We start from the raw sequence: 16,216 nt of genomic DNA on the forward strand, positions 1-16,216 counted from the left end.
GAAGAAGGAACTGCTGTCATGGCTAGAAAATGATGGGTTACATCACATATTCTATGGCAAGAGGGAGCCAGGACAATGGGGGGAGATATCATCACCACCCCCACCCGAGATTGTGTACCAAGGGCCAAGTACGATGGAAGAAGGATCGTTGAGTGTGAGAGGATTTGACCTGAAATATAGGATCGTGGAGAAGCTTAAAACCTGGACCCTCCACAGCTGGTTACCAAGATTACGTGAAGTACCCCTGAAGGTCTACTAGACGATGTGAATGCAGCACTATGGACATTCCTACTGTGACCATCATCAAGACTAATCAGCTGATCTACACCACGGCAGCAGTAATCAGCCAGAAGGAGCAGTACCCTCCATGGAGAAGGAGACTAGATGAAAAAATCAAGGTAGCACAAAGGGAGTTGCAGAAAGGTGCAATGAAGAAGGTGCCAAAGAAGTACGGCAAGCTGTCCATACCTGAGGCCTGGTGAACTGCCAAGCAAAGACTCACCTGAAGAGGTACTGAAGGCAGGAGAATGAACCTGGTGTTCTCCACAAAACTATTCAAGGTATACAATCAAGGTATGACAAGTGAAGAGCACTGCAAGAGTATTGGGGGTAGTGGATCCAAGAGCAGACCATAGCAACCTGCCTGAACAGGATCCAGAGATCCAAGAAACAGTTGGACAGCACCAGGCCCTGACATGATTCCCACCTACTGGCTGAAGAAGCTGACTGCACTCCATTAGTGTCTAGCAGCACAAATGAACCAGCTGCTAGTCAATGAGACACACCCAGAATGGCTAAAACTTTTTACCAGTTGTGTATTGTAAAACTGTTTTCCTATATCTGTATAGTGTAGAACCGTGTATCTGAGACTACTAATATAGACAGTTATAGACAGTTTTTCCGGTTTTTGTTTTTTTATTTATTGTATTTATAGCAGTATTCAAATGCAAAAACAAGTCAATAAACCTTTTAGAGAGGTGTCAGTTAATGGCTCTTGTAATTTAGTTCCAAAAACATCTGCAAACACAAAAGCCATTTAAAGTATATTAACACTAATAAGTAAAGTATATTATATAATAGCCTTTCTACTCTCTGTAGACCTGTGGGAGGCAAAGTTTATTGACTGTAAGATGGAGAACACCACCTTTGAACACAACAAGCATGGCTGCCACCTAGATACTGCTAAGGAGAATGATGTCCTCATCTACCTGGTCAGCTTCCTAGGCAGTCTGGCAGTGCTGCCAGGCAACATCATCTCAGCTCTCTACATGGAGAAGATTGGCAGAGTAAAGATCATAGGTAAATTATGGAAGTTTGTTTGTAAAGGAGTTAGGAATGCAGTCAAGGAATATTATGTATATCTTTCATATTTTCGTACCGTATGTAATGTTGTAGAGCTTGTATTTTGTGTTGTATTTATTGCATTTCTGAAAGTTTCTGAGAGTTTCAAATGGGCTTCCTGGTTAAATAAAGGTAATAATAAGGTGTTTTAGTTGTCATCTGAGATTGCGTTTACCCAGTTTTAAGACCTCCTCCCATATGGAAAAGAAATAGTAAAAACATATATGATTTACTCATGAAAGTGGCCACTTTCTCATTACTTTCATATATTTTTTTAGTAAGTATACAAAACATACAAGTTTCATTATATAATTTTTCAAGGGATCTTATATGTGTTTTCACTCTTGTATGCTTTTCATACAAGTTTCACACAAGACAGATAAAAACTTTATAAGATTTATATATATCTTTTCCATATGGACCAGATTCTTTTTTTTATTATTATATCCTGATACATTAAACTTTAAATTTAAAGAGGGTATTTTCTTTTTACAGGGAGTGTAAATCTGTGAGTCTGCATTTCAGTTCATAGTTTCATTGCATACCTGTGGTGGCATTCAGAAGCAATGTTGTGTCACTGTCCAAACATTTCTGGACATAATTTCACCTAGCTTTACATCTATATTTGATTATCTTATATAGGCCATAACTTCATATTACATTATTTTAAAACTTATGTTATAATGAACTCTTAATGCATTCTATAAATATGTTGCAATTTATTAAAAAATACTGATTCTACAGGATTCATTACAAAACTCTGATCTCCTTAGGTGGATCCATGCTGATTTCAGCAGGCTGTACATTTTTCCTGTTTCTAAGCTTCAGCCAATCAGCAATCATTGCACTACAGTGTCTGTTCTGTGGTGTTAGTGCAGCTGCATGGAATGGAATTGAAGTGGTGACTGTGGAACTGTATCCAGCTTCAAAGAGGTACCAGTATTTTTCTTCTTATATATACACACACACGTGTGTGTGTGTGTGTGTGTGTGTGTGTGTGTGTGTGTGTGTGTGTGTGTGTGTGTGAAAAGTACATTGTAGCTAAAAACTGAAGACATCAAATATATGAAGCAAGATATATGGAATTATGTAGCAAGATTAGATTCCTGAAAGTAGCCACCATTTGCTCTGTTGACAGAAGTGATAGAACTGAAAATCAGTCGCTCTGGAAAATTTCTAAAACTTTGAATGTCACTTCTTGAGTCACCTCTGCTGCTAAGGATACATTCATATGAGTCACCAGCCCCAGAAATCGCAAGTTAACAGCACCTTAGATTAGAGTCCAGATAAATGCCACACAGAGTTCCAGTAGCAGACCCATCTCTACTTTAACTGTTTAGAAAAGACTGCACAAGTCAGGCTTTTATCAAGTCTTTGTGTGATGCAAAAGGTGAACTGATGGTCTCTACATGTATGGTTGCCACCGTGAAGCATGGAGGGGAGGTGTGATGGTCTGGGGGTGCTTTGCTGGTGACACTGTTGGAGATTTTTTGAAAATTGAAGGCACACTGAAGCATGGCTACCACAGCATCCTGCAGCAAATTTCCATCCCATCCAGTTTGCGTTTAGTTGGACCATTATTTATTTTCCAAAAGGACAATGACCCCGAACACACCTCCAGGCTGTGTAAGGGCAATTTGACCAAGAAGGAGAGTCATGGAATGCTGCGCTAGGCCAGCGTTCCCCATGTATATATATATGTATACACATATATATATATATATATATATATATATATATATATATATATATATATATATACACACACACATACATACATATATATATATATATATATATATTAGGGGTGCAACGATACACAAAATTCACGGTTCGGTTCGGTTCGATACTTTGGTGTCACGGTTCGATATTTTTTCGATACAAAAAAATGTTCATGCATTTTTAATTTGTCATTTATTAAAATTATAAATATATATTTTAACTCAAAAGTACAGTTTTTGAATTTAACCCTAACCCTTGTGCGTGTTTTTTATTTTGACAGCGAATGCGCACCTGCGGACCACTTATGTGCAGCCCTGGTTATTTAGCTCGTCATATTGCAGCCACAGAAATTCTTTTGTCCATGAAACCATAAAGCTGCACTTTCTTTTTGCCTCATAGTCTGATTTGTCATAACTTCTCCGTTTTGTGGTAAGCTTTTCTTTGGCTGTCACTTCTTCACCCTGACCTGTCTTATTTGGCTCAGCAGAACTGAAATGCTTTTACACGCTCACTCACATAAGCTCAGCGATTCTCTGCGCGATCAACCTCTCACATGTTTAAGCTGCGGGAGATTTCACTTGTCATGTTTGCATAGTAAGCTAACGATTAATAAGACGATGTCAGAGGAATTGGTGCACAAATTATCATCACTCACAGATCAGTGCTGTCGCTCTCTATACACAAGCGCAAATTCAAACGCGACTTCAATATGTCACATATTGACAGTGGCTCACCGATGCCAATGACATAATTACCCAGCTACATTTCCGAAAGAATGCAAAAGCATTGACATATATTTTTCCTACAATAGCCCGACGGGCAGGGAAGAGATAGATTTTGGTAGCCCGACTGAAAAAATCGCTAGCTCCGGGACGTCGGGCTAGCGATATTGCAAGCCCTGTATCTGATTGAGGAATCACTCATCTTTGGAAAAGAGAGTTTATTACAGAGAAATGTCTCTTTCCAAAATAAAAGCTATACTATCCGCTTCTTCTGGGCTATATTCTCAGCAGCATAAGGAGAATCATGTGCTAACAGCTGTCTAAATGACTCGGCTAAAGTTAGTAGCATGCTTGTTGTTTTTGTCTTTGCACTAGGATGATGTCGGCGTAAATGTGCAGTCATATTCGTTTTGTTCCCACTAGTGCTTTCAGGTTAATCTCGTTGAAATTACCTTAACGCCACAACACGGCAAATCTCCGTTAACGAGCTACCGCCGATCGCTCTGTGCATGGGGCTAGACGGCCAACACGTTAACGAGCTAACTGCGCTAACACGCTAGTTCACACCAATGTAATTGAGCATTGCATGGCACATCCAACATACTGTTTTACTTTAGTCCATGACTCGCTTACCTTCAGGGTCATACGTCACATGAAAACCAAAATAATTCCAAACGCCAGATCTGAATGAGGTTCAATTTGCCTGTTGCAAGGAGAGCTTAACTTCTGTCTTGCTAGCTTGCCCTGCGCTCTTCCTTCTGACGATGCTGTCTGTGTTGAGCGCTCAGTGGATCTGCGCTCGACAGTGCAGCCTAGGCGGAGTAGTCGAACACAGATTCACTGAGCGCTCAACACAGACAGCATCGTCAGAAGGAAAATTGATAAAATAAATTACAAATGTTGTATTGTTCGATACATATGCGTACCGAACCGAAAGCACTGTATCGAACGGTTCAATATCGATACGAATATCGTTGCACCCCTAATATATATATATATATATATATATATATATATATATATATATATATATATATATGTATATATATATATATATATATATATATATGTATATATATATATATATATATATATATGTATATATATGTATGTGTATATATATATATATATATATATATGTATGTGTATATATATATATATATATATATATATATATGTATGTATGTATATGTATGTGTATGTATATGTATGTATATGTACATATATGTATATGTATATATATATATATATATATGTATGTGTATATATGTATATATGTGTATATATGTATGTGTATATATGTATATATGTGTATATATATATGTGTATGTATATATATAATTTGTTTTGGGACAAACAAAATATGGATCAGTGCATCTGATGAGAAATTCCAATTCCTAAAACCACAGATTACAATATCCTCATATCACATATCCCTGACCACTTGATCACATTATATTAAATTCAGTAGGTAAACATAAAACATTAAAATATTTACTTTTGAAAGTTTCATTATTCCAAAGACTTCTTTTTTAAATCATTTATTTCTTCTTTTTTTGTTGTTGTTGCTCAAATATGCTGCTGGGATCAGATTTAAAATGAGCCCGTGTTTTTTAATCACTTTTTTTTTTCACTTGCAACTAAAAAATGTATGTGAACTTTTGAATTTTTGAAGTTTTGAGATCAAAAAGTTCCTGAACTCCACCTATTAAACCATAGATCAATAATTCTGTATTTATTTATTATTTATGTGATTCATCATTGGATCCTTGTTCACATTTCTTTATTTTTTTTAGGATGATTTATGTATAATATTGTTTATGTGTGAAAAAGATTGCACAGCAGTCTTGAAAAAACACAAAACCATATTTTTTTCTGTTTGGACATTAAAATGTTAAGAAATGAAAAGTCCTGGTGACAGCTTTATTTTCAATAAGGCTGCTTCAAAATGTCATTCTGTTGTCACTCTTTTCTCTTAGAGCAACAGCTTCTGGTGTGCTGAATGCTCTGTGTAAACTGGCTGCTGTTCTCAGCAGCTCCATCTTTGCTAGCTGTGTGGGAATCACCAAAGCCATCCCTATTCTACTATCCTTTACTGCGCTGGTGTGCGGCGGCCTTGTGGCCCTCAACCTGCCTGACACGCAACAGAAAATTCTCCAGTGAAGTGATACGAGCGTGCTGAGGTGGGAATGAGGGGGGTAAGGAAGAGGCCAAAACACATCTACTTCTTGTTGGAGGCTAATGAGTTTACCTTGACTCTGAACTTAAAAAAAGACAAGACTTGGAACAACTCACAACTGTTCATTAGAACAATTTTTTTCAGGTTGGAGGTTTTAGACCAGGAAAAAGCAGGTTTATGTTTTTCTGTATTTCTGTATGAGTCTTTATTGATGCCATGAATCCACTAAGGCAGTTGACATACTAACCATTTAATGATTTGTTTGACTTACGTGGACAGATGTTTTTTGAATGTTTAAAGCACGCGCTGTAATATATTCTGTCTTCCTACCACTATTTACATGCATGTCAGGGTAAAAAAAAGTGTTATCTGTAATTTGCACCTTAAAAGTTTTTCCAACACTTTTAGCAAATAACCTGCTTGAAATCATGGGACAAAAAACTGAATAAAGATTTTCCGATTTCAACAAACTCTACCTACAAACATGTAACCCAAACTGTTTACACCATGCCTTAAAGCTTATACATAGTGACTTCACATTTGTGACTACATGTGGTTAAAACTGTAGTGACTTAAGGCAGCAAAGACAGACTTGGGTAAGCTCTGTTATCAATATTTCATAGCTTAAAAATCTGCTTTAGCTTTTCTTTATACTAAATAAATAAGCTAGTCCTTGTAAACAGTGGCTAAATAACCTAGCTTAGCAAACTAGCCCCAGACTGTAACAGATTTTATGTGATCAGTGTGATTAAATCACATACTTCTACATATTAACGTCAAGATTAGGTTTTGATGACAGAAATGTGATGCTGTTGCTCTGTGAATTTTTGCAGGGGTGATCTCACTCATTCCAGTTCCCACGTGTCTTTATGTCTTGTAATGTTAATACTGTTCTAGTTTGGATTTTCACATCTGATAATACTGCACTTGTCTGTATATGTCATCTGTAATACACAATCAGTTAATTCACTGGTGATTCTTAGTTAAACTGAAAATATTAGCAACATAAGTGAAATCCCCTTTTCTGAAAGTTTATTTTGTTTTGAACTGTTGGTGTCAGTTTTAAGGCAGTGGGATATGGGGATCACTATTTTCAAATATTTTTAACCAGATGTTTGACTGATTCATTGTGAAAATAACCTTCAGATCAACCTCTTAACATCCAGTATATTATTGAAGAACCATCTAGGATTAGGGTCAAGGACAGGAGTAGACTTTGGTAACTTGCATGTTTTTTAAGAACTGTTGCCTCTTTGGCCCACCAACACCTGTAAACAGAATTAAGTGAATAACTGTATGGCACAAATGTATGCAACATTATATGAAATGTAGTACCTTCCAGTTTCTGAAAATGTACTTGTTTATTATAAGGATAAAATACAGCCTTTAAAAATAACCCTCATCGTAAACTTGTTGTTTTTAAGAGATTAATCATTAGCAAACAGTAATTGTGAGACTGGATGAAGCAGACAAATTTATTTTATTGACCTGCAGGACAGAGAACATTTGAACTTACATCCCCTAGACTGAAGAAATACATAACCTTTAATAGGATCCTAACAAGAGATATATTGGTCATACTGAAAATGTAATATTTAGGAAAATGGTTCTTCAAGCATTCTGCTTGGACACCTCTTTGCACTAACCTCTTTTTAAAAAACAATTGGATGATTGTTATTGTTGGATGGTCATTCTTGCAGCATCAATTCACCTGCAGTTTTTAACAGCTCATTGCAATTAACTGAGATTGTCACGATCCTGGGTTTTCTGACCCAGCGGTTTCAGTTTCTTGTGTTTTGTCATTTTGTATTATGGTTTTAGTCCACCTTGTTAGTTTAAAGTTTAGTTCTAGTCCCTAGGTTGTTATGTTTAGCTTTTGGTTGTTAGATTTCCCCGTGTCGTTGGTCCTGTGTTCCCTCTGTGTATCTGTGTTCATATAGTTCTCAGTTCCTCTGGCTTGTTTCCCCTTGAGTTTTATTCCATGTTTCCACAGCCCATTATGCTCTCCCTGTGCTCTCTCTCAAACCCTCCGGTCTGCCTCTGTGTCCTTCCAGTGTTACGTTTAAGGCCCACGTCTTGGGTCAGTATTTTCAGTTCCGTGTCCCCCCTGTCTTGTTATGTGTTTGTCCTCAGCTGTGCTGCCCGTGTGTTCCCACGTCTCTCATTACCTTCTGTGCGTCATCCATCAGTGTTGTGTGCGTTTCCCCGTGGCCTCCCTGTGCCTCCCTGTGCCTTAGTTCATCCCAGTGTAGTTTTATATTGCCCTTTGCCATTCTGTTAATAAAGCTGTGTTTTGAATTTATCCCTGCGTGTTGTTAGTCCTGCCTTTGGGTCCTCTCCTGCCAGCACACAGCCGGTTCCTGACAGAGATGCTTATGATCAGTGAATATTGCAGTCACATTATTTAAAGTTAATAGAATATTTATCTGTGTATTGAAGTCCAACATTTGGTCTTTTTTGATGTTTCCGCATGAGTACTGTACTGGACTCTACTGGATTACTGTCATGTGCTGGGTCTTTTGACCCAGCATTTTGAGTTTCATGCCTTTTTGTATTATGATGTTGTTTGTATAGTTTAGGCTTCAGTTAGTTCTGTTTGAGTTCTCTGTTTCCTTGTTTAGGTTCCTCCCACGTAGGTGTCTCCCCCACTATGTTGGTTATAGTGCCGTGCCTTCAGCGTGTGAGTCTGTCATGTCCCTTGTGTTTAAGTCTCCCTCGCCCTTTGTGTGTCTCAGCGATGTCTTTGTCTCCCTTCGTGTCTCGCTCCCTCTCTCCCTCTGTCTCCACCTCTTATTTACATGTTTGCCCTTGTCTGTCATGTGTGTTCTCCCTAGCCATCATGTTCTCTGTATTTGTTGCTTATTTATGTCCATGTCTCATCTCCAGTTTCTATTTCCCTATTGCCATGTCAAGTGTGTGTGTCTTGGTCTGCGTGTTTCCTGTTTTACTTTGACATTCTCACGTCTTATGTTCAGCGTGTTCAGTTTGCTTCCTCCTGACTTGTTATTATGTTTATTCGTCCCAGCTGTGTTGCCCGTGTGCTTCCTTTTCCCTCGTCACCCTCTTGTGTATTCCTGTCTGTATGAACTCTCATGCATTCATTGTCAAGTCGTCTGTTACGTTTATGCCATGTTATCAAGGTTTCATGCTTCCAGGTATTTACGAGTTCTCACCAGGTTTATGGTTTTTCATGTTTACTTTCTTGTTTCCACGGTTTAGATTTTTGTTTAGTGTCGTATTGGTTTGCCTAGCCCTTTGTTTCATACTTTTTATCAAACACAATAAATGTCTTACTTTCAGTTAAAATTGTCCCATGTTGGGTCTTTATTTCTCTACTCCACATGGTCTGCCAATGCAGACCTTGACAAAATCAATACAGTGGAGTACAAAATATATGTGACCAAAGCTGTGTACTTTTATTTCTCTCTCTCTCTGACCTGAAGACACTTTGCTAGGTAAAATCTAATCTGCTGGTTGACTTCTCTTTCTTACAATTTTCACCTTCCTAGTTATTTTTTTTTTCACTCATACGTATTCTGGACTTAAAATGAATGAAGGCATTGAAATGAACAGCATTACAACAACATGTTGTGAGAGAAGGCAAAAGTCACAGCAAATTTTGTCCTTCTCTGAATACGCAGCAGAAATCTCGCAGTGGAAAAAATTATTGCTTATAAGAGGTTCCCTGCATCAGTTACTGAAAAAAGAAAATTGCTGTTCTAAGAGATTAACGAGACAGAAGGACAGGCCTGAGGCAAAGACCCTATGGCTTGTATTTGTATAGCGCTTTACTTAGTCCCTAAGGACCCCAAAGCGCTTTACACTACATTCAGTCATTCACCCATTCACACACACATTCACACACTGGTGATGGCAAGCTACATTGTAGCCACAGCTGCCCTGGGGCGCACTGACAGAGGAGAGTTTTGAAGTTTATAAAAAGTAAGGAAGACTTGTTCACCATTAAAATCAGACTTTGTCAGATCCCATAACACATCTATGAAATACATTTTTTAGTTCTGATGTGAGGATATCATCAAATCTGATATCTATCTAAAATAAAATGGGTAAAATGTTTTTACAGTTTGGTTACATTTTAGTTTATTTGCATTTGTCAGTCAGTTTAATAAAGGGATCATCTGAGTTTATTATTTATTAAAACACATCTCATATACAGTCAAATCAAATTTAATTTGGACAGACATCTTTCACTACTTTATTACTGCATGCTGTTTTTCATTAACACCAGTACACCAGTAGTTTATAAAATTGTCACTCTTTTTTTCCAGAAAAAAACCAAAACAACACTAAATCTCCAAACACACCTTTGTTACTGCATTTGATCTCCGTTCTGACTGTTGAACCAGTTCAGGATTTCCTGTTTGTTTGTCTGCAGCCACTTGATGTTCATTCTGGTCCTCTCCAGGGCCTGATCTACAGCCAGTGTGGCAGAACCAAACCCTGTTGCACTGTGCGCCTCGACAAACTCCTTCAGCTGTGAGAGAAATCACCGGAAAAGACTTCAGAAAAAAGCTTAACATTTAAAAATTGGTTTTGTATTGTACCTAATCAATGTATACCTCCTGTAGTTCAGCAGGTGTGGAGAACCTCGCTGTTACCCCAGTGATCATAGAAGCAAAGGAGAAAGAGCCCACGCCATATCTGAAAGAACACGAGAATGCTTTATTTCACAGATTCTTGGAAGCTTTGCACACATAAAATTTGGCATATTTACAGTTGTGGTCAGAAATTAACATACATTCATGGGAATGAATACCATGGTTTATTTATGGTTTATTTTTTAGTTTTATTAAACCAAAGCCAAGTTACAACTGTATACATTACGATCATCAGTGTGGTAAGCAGGGAATAAACCGAAATGCAGGACTCCTCAGACTAAACATAAACTTAAAGGCCAGCTTTACTGCTAGTACTCGAACTCAAAAATACTAAATACTCAGGCACAGATGAAACCAGGAACGTGGAAACTAGGAAACACACAGGACGAGTGAAAAAACAGCATGAGGAGAAATGAACTGAGGCAAATGGAGGACTAAAACAGACACAGGAGGTTACAAAGCAGACTAGATACACCTAGGGAACACACCGGAACAGAAACTGACTAATGAGACAGCAAGGAGAAAAGTGAACAGAATGCACACAAGACAGGGGACTGTCTAAATAAAACAGGAAACATAACACTGAGACAGAGACAAAGATATACAAACTTGACAGAAAAAAGGGAAAGAAACACGGAGACTAGAGAGAAAAGACCATCTGACACAACTAAACAGGGAGAGACCAGAAACCACAGAGACAGAACACGGAGACAACCAGACAGACATGCGGAAATAGAGAGGAATCAGAAAAGGGAACTAACGAACTATAACAAAAGCTAGGCAAGGGCCTAAAGCATGAAATAACAAAACTCAAAAGGAACAAATGATAAAACAATTATCAATTCAGTTCAGTTTTATTTATATGGCACCAAATCACAACGAAAGTTGCCTTAAAGCACTTTATATTATAAGGTCGAAAAACTTCCTTTTAACAGGAAGAAACTTCTAGCAGAACCAGGTTAAGGAAGCTGAGCCTGGTCCATTTACTATCACCAGCTGAGGTGAAAGGGGGAAGACGGGACAAAGACATGCTGTGGAAGAGCGCCACAGATTAAAATGGAGTGCTGGATAAACACATAGTGAGTGAAAAAGGTCACTGAAGAATAGGGATGGGTACCGGTATCCGGTGCCATTATGGCATTAGAGAAAATCCAAAGTAAATTCAAACTTGTATACCCTTTTTAAAAGTCATTATAGAGCTATGCTGTACAACCATTTCCTGGAAAAATAAAGTTACTAGAAATCATCAAGAGCCACAAATTACCATAATAATCATGCCCCTGTAGACTTCTGACCACACCTGTACCAGCTCAGGTTTTGAACCCTCCTTTACTTGGCATATAACAATCCATTGTGACTTCAATTGACCGTATTAAAATATTCATTCAGGACTTAAACTGATGGTTGATAAATGCTTTCAGAATAAAAGAAGTGCTGATTATTATTTTGTCAATCAAAAAAGGGTAAAAGTATATTTTAACAACCTTATGCTACTGTACTAAAATTCACACTCCATGTTGATGTTTTCTGTATTTTCAGTTATTGCTCCACCTCACACATGCAAATTATTTTTTATCAGTGTGATACTAACTCTGTGAACATGTATTCCCAATGGTTTCTGACAAAGTCCCAAGCCAGCTTTTGTCCTGCTCTGTTGCTGGCGACAGATGTGATGACACTGGTGGCATCCTGCTTCCGGATGATAGTGGAGTTTAAAGTGTAAGACAGATACCTGTGAAAACAGTTAAAACAAGAAATGCACTTACTAAAGCTCCTTCACCTATGTTTATTCGTGGAGTCTCTGCTGTATCCACACTCAACTCAGTGTTTCTTAAAAAGTTTAAAGCTACAATAGATTGCAAAAATAGTTTCAGTTTTTATAATGAGTTCCTTTATAAGTTTTTTTTATGGGAGACATTAAAAAACAGTTCTTTTCATTATATCAGTTTGTTAATTCTAAGGCTTTAACCCAAGGGGCTTAAAAAAATCTGCTTTGTTTGTTTGCAAATTCCCTGACTTGATTTATGGGCCACATAAGGGATTTTCTTACTGACTTGTTACATCACTATATGTTCCATTTATTTGTGCACAGGAAGGACACACATACCTGTTTAGCAGCTCTGTGTTGTTTGTGCAGGCCAATGCAAACATGAGTTTGTTGGCCTCATTTGCTACAGAAGCAATCTTAAATTGTGACCATCCAAACTCCCACTCAGCCTCATCACCTGCTGCAATGGCACTGCAGTACACCACTGAACGCAGGTTGGGGTGGATCCTGAAAAGGTTACAGTTAACACACTGCTGAGTAAGTATCTTAAAATACATCCTGTTAAAAAGACTCACTGTTAGACTCACGGATTTCTCACCAGTGCTTCCCAACCAGTCTAACCCAACTCGTCACACTTGTCGACTAGTGAGTTGACATTTCCCATCAGAACTGACGGCAAAAATGGCGTGTACTTCTACTTACTAGCCTTTAGACACCACATATTACTGAAGTTGAGGAAGCCATTCTGAGGGTGACGAACAAGGGCTAAGAAGATTATCTCTTGCGGACATTACTTTTCCCAGAGTTGTGCACATCACGATATTTGGAAAATACACATTTAAAACTGAACACTCTCTCAAGAGCTACTCATACTTGCTGCCACTCAATATGGTGAATTATTTGAATTTGAATGATTTCAGAGTTATTTACAGTGGGGCAAAAAAGTATTTAGTCAGCCACCGATTGTGCAAGTTCCCCCACCTAAAATGATGACAGAGGTCAGTAATTTGCACCAGAGGTACACTTCAACTGTGAGAGACAGAATGTGAAAAAAAAATCCATGAATCCACATGGTAGGATTTGTAAAGAATTTATTCGTAAATCAGGGTGGAAAATAAGTATTTGGTCAATAACAAAAATACAACTCAATACTTTGTAACATAACCTTTGTTGGCAATAACAGAGGTCAAACGTTTACTATAGGTCTTTACCAGGTTTGCACACACAGTAGCTGGTATTTTGGCCCATTCCTCCATGCAGATCTTCTCGAGAGCAGTGATGTTTTGGGGCTGTCGCCGAGCAACACGGACTTTCAACTCCCGCCACAGATTTTCTATGGGGTTGAGGTCTGGAGACTGGCTAGGCCACTCCAGGACTTTCAAATGCTTCTTACGGAGCCACTCCTTTGTTGCCCGGGCGGTGTGTTTTGGATCATTGTCATGTTGGAAGACCCAGCCTCGTTTCATCTTCAAAGTTCTCACTGATGGAAGGAGGTTTTGGCTCAAAATCTCACGATACATGGCCCCATTCATTCTGTCCTTAACACGGATCAGTCGTCCTGTCCCCTTGGCAGAAAAACAGCCCCATAGCATGATGTTTCCACCCCCATGCTTCACAGTAGGTATGGTGTTCTTGGGATGCAACTCAGTATTCTTCTTCCTCCAAACACGACGAGTTGAGTTTATACCAAAAAGTTCTACTTTGGTTTCATCTGACCACATGACATTCTCCCAATCCTCTGCTGTATCATCCATGTGCTCTCTGGCAAACTTCAGACGGGCCTGGACATGCACTGGCTTCAGCAGCGGAACACGTCTGGCACTGCGGGATTTGATTCCCTGCCGTTGTAGTGTGTTACTGATGGTGACCTTTGTTACTTTGGTCCCAGCTCTCTGCAGGTCATTCACCAGGTCCCCCCGTGTGGTTCTGGGATCTTTGCTCACCGTTCTCATGATCATTTTGACCCCACGGGATGAGATCTTGCGTGGAGCCCCAGATCGAGGGAGATTATCAGTGGTCTTGTATGTCTTCCATTTTCTGATGATTGCTCCCACAGTTGATTTTTTCACACCAAGCTGCTTGCCTATTGTAGATTCACTCTTCCCAGTCTGGTGCAGGTCTACAATACTTTTCCTGGTGTCCTTCGAAAGCTCTTTGGTCTTGGCCATGGCGGAGTTTGGAGTCTGACTGTTTGAGGCTGTGGACAGGTGTCTTTTATACAGATGATGAGTTCAAACAGGTGCCATTCATACAGGTAACGAGTGGGGGACAGAAAAGCTTCTTACAGCAGACGTTACAGGTCTGTGAGAGCCAGAGATTTTCCTTGTTTGAGGTGACCAAATACTTATTTTCCACCCTAATTTACGAATAAATTCTTTACAAATCCTACCATGTGGATTCATGGATTTTTTTTTCCCATTCTGTCTCTCACAGTTGAAGTGTACCTCTGGTGCAAATTACTGACCTCTGCCATCATTTTAGGTGGGGGAACTTGCACAATCGGTGGCTGACTAAATACTTTTTTGCCCCACTGTAACTTGGTTTATTTTTAAACTCAGAGTTTGTTGAACCTACTTCCTTGAATTTTGTCCACAAGTAGCAGAGTCACTGACTTTTCAGGAAAAGCTGGCCACTCGCATCTGTTGGTTCATTAATATTTGCCTCTTTGGATGATTTGAACTCAATTGCAAGAGGGCATTTACCGTCTCCTTTTTTATGTTTTTGAATATTTGTCAGTGATTCATTTATTCTTCATTGAGAAATTCATTCTATGCAAAAGAAAAAGACTGACATCACACAATCACAAGTCACAAGAGGATTCTGCTATATTTACAATCTCTGAAAGCTCTGAATGACATCCTCAAAGTGCAAAAAGAGCTTTTGTACTCAGCTGCCAGAGATGCTAATTATAAAACTAATAGATTCAAGTCTGTTATGCTGCTCTGCTGTTATCTGGGAACATGCAACCAAACCCTGGTCCAATAAAAAACATTCTCAGACCAGCAGATTTTAAAAATAGATTAGGTCTTTGCCTTTTACATTTTAATGTTAGAAGTCTTGTCCCTAAAACTGACATGATAAATATCTACATTATCACAACTGATAATAATATCATGGTTCTATCAGAGATGCAGTTTAAAAAGTTAATGCCCAATTGTGTGATTGTAATTGATAGCTACAATATTTACAAATCCCCAGATGAGGGGTCACTCAGCAGCCGCGGAGCAGAAGCCAGGAGGGGTTGCAGTGACGTGCCCGTGAGCTCCACCGGCAGCCACCCCAGTAGGCACCCCCATACTCCGCAACCCGCCAGGGAAAGGGGACCCAGGCCCATCCGGACCAGGGCCCAGTTCAGCAGCAGTTCAGGTCAGTAACCCACGTCCATCAGCACAGACCCTCCGCAGCGGAGCTAGGGGAGGGTCCCAAGCCTATCCCTACCCCCACACCATTCACAACAGCACTCTGAATTGCTTGCTGTTAAAGTGAATACATCCAAGGTTCTTTACTGTTGCAGGCTGTAATAGGTTTCATCAGCTAGAAATATAGGTGTATGGGTAAGTATAATGGCACTATTGCGGATAGGACATTTAATTAAGATCTTTATATCATTTAGTTCATTTTTGCCTTGGACAAGAAGCGGTACTGTGCAGCTGTTTGTTGATATGTCCAAGGCATTTGATTCAGTTGAATATGACCTGCTCTTAGACTCGGTGATATTGGTTTGAGTAATGGGAATTGGGTAGTTCAGGTTCAAAATTCAATTTTAAGCTTTGTTTTATTTTCTATTTTTATTAATAATATTGGAAATACTATGCTGGCAGTTACACTACACCTTAATGTAAATAAGACAGCAGTTGGTTAGTTC

The 16,216-nt window shown here is 38.9% G+C and overlaps 2 protein-coding genes across 3 annotated transcripts in view; one reads left to right on the top strand and one right to left on the bottom strand.

Annotated features, from left to right (window-relative positions):
- LOC147325298 (synaptic vesicle glycoprotein 2B-like) overlaps positions 1-9,463 on the top strand; it is a 44,871-nt gene extending 35,408 nt beyond the window's left edge. For both annotated transcript variants that reach the window (XM_086299748.1, XM_086299749.1), the window contains exons 14-16: positions 1,099-1,299; positions 2,115-2,274; positions 5,765-9,463. In XM_086299748.1, coding sequence (XP_086155874.1) covers positions 1,099-1,299; positions 2,115-2,274; positions 5,765-5,948 — 545 coding nt within the window. In that variant the 3' untranslated portion in view covers positions 5,949-9,463. The remainder of the gene's footprint in view (positions 1-1,098; positions 1,300-2,114; positions 2,275-5,764) is intronic.
- Positions 9,464-10,035: 572 nt separating this feature from the next.
- LOC147325299 (aminopeptidase N-like) overlaps positions 10,036-16,216 on the bottom strand; it is a 35,110-nt gene continuing 28,929 nt past the window's right edge. The window contains exons 20-23 of the mRNA XM_086299750.1: positions 12,691-12,858; positions 12,175-12,315; positions 10,545-10,626; positions 10,036-10,459 (exon numbers count right to left, since the gene is read on the bottom strand). Of these exons, the coding sequence (XP_086155876.1) occupies positions 10,295-10,459; positions 10,545-10,626; positions 12,175-12,315; positions 12,691-12,858 (556 nt within the window). The 3' untranslated portion in view covers positions 10,036-10,294. The remainder of the gene's footprint in view (positions 10,460-10,544; positions 10,627-12,174; positions 12,316-12,690; positions 12,859-16,216) is intronic.

This window comes from Aulonocara sp. 'chitande type north' Nkhata Bay, linkage group LG7 (genome assembly GCF_057382095.1).
Source record: "Aulonocara sp. 'chitande type north' Nkhata Bay isolate Kocher_YH1m ecotype deep benthic linkage group LG7, A_spYH_male_GT1.1, whole genome shotgun sequence".
Taxonomy (NCBI): domain Eukaryota; kingdom Metazoa; phylum Chordata; class Actinopteri; order Cichliformes; family Cichlidae; genus Aulonocara; species Aulonocara sp. 'chitande type north' Nkhata Bay.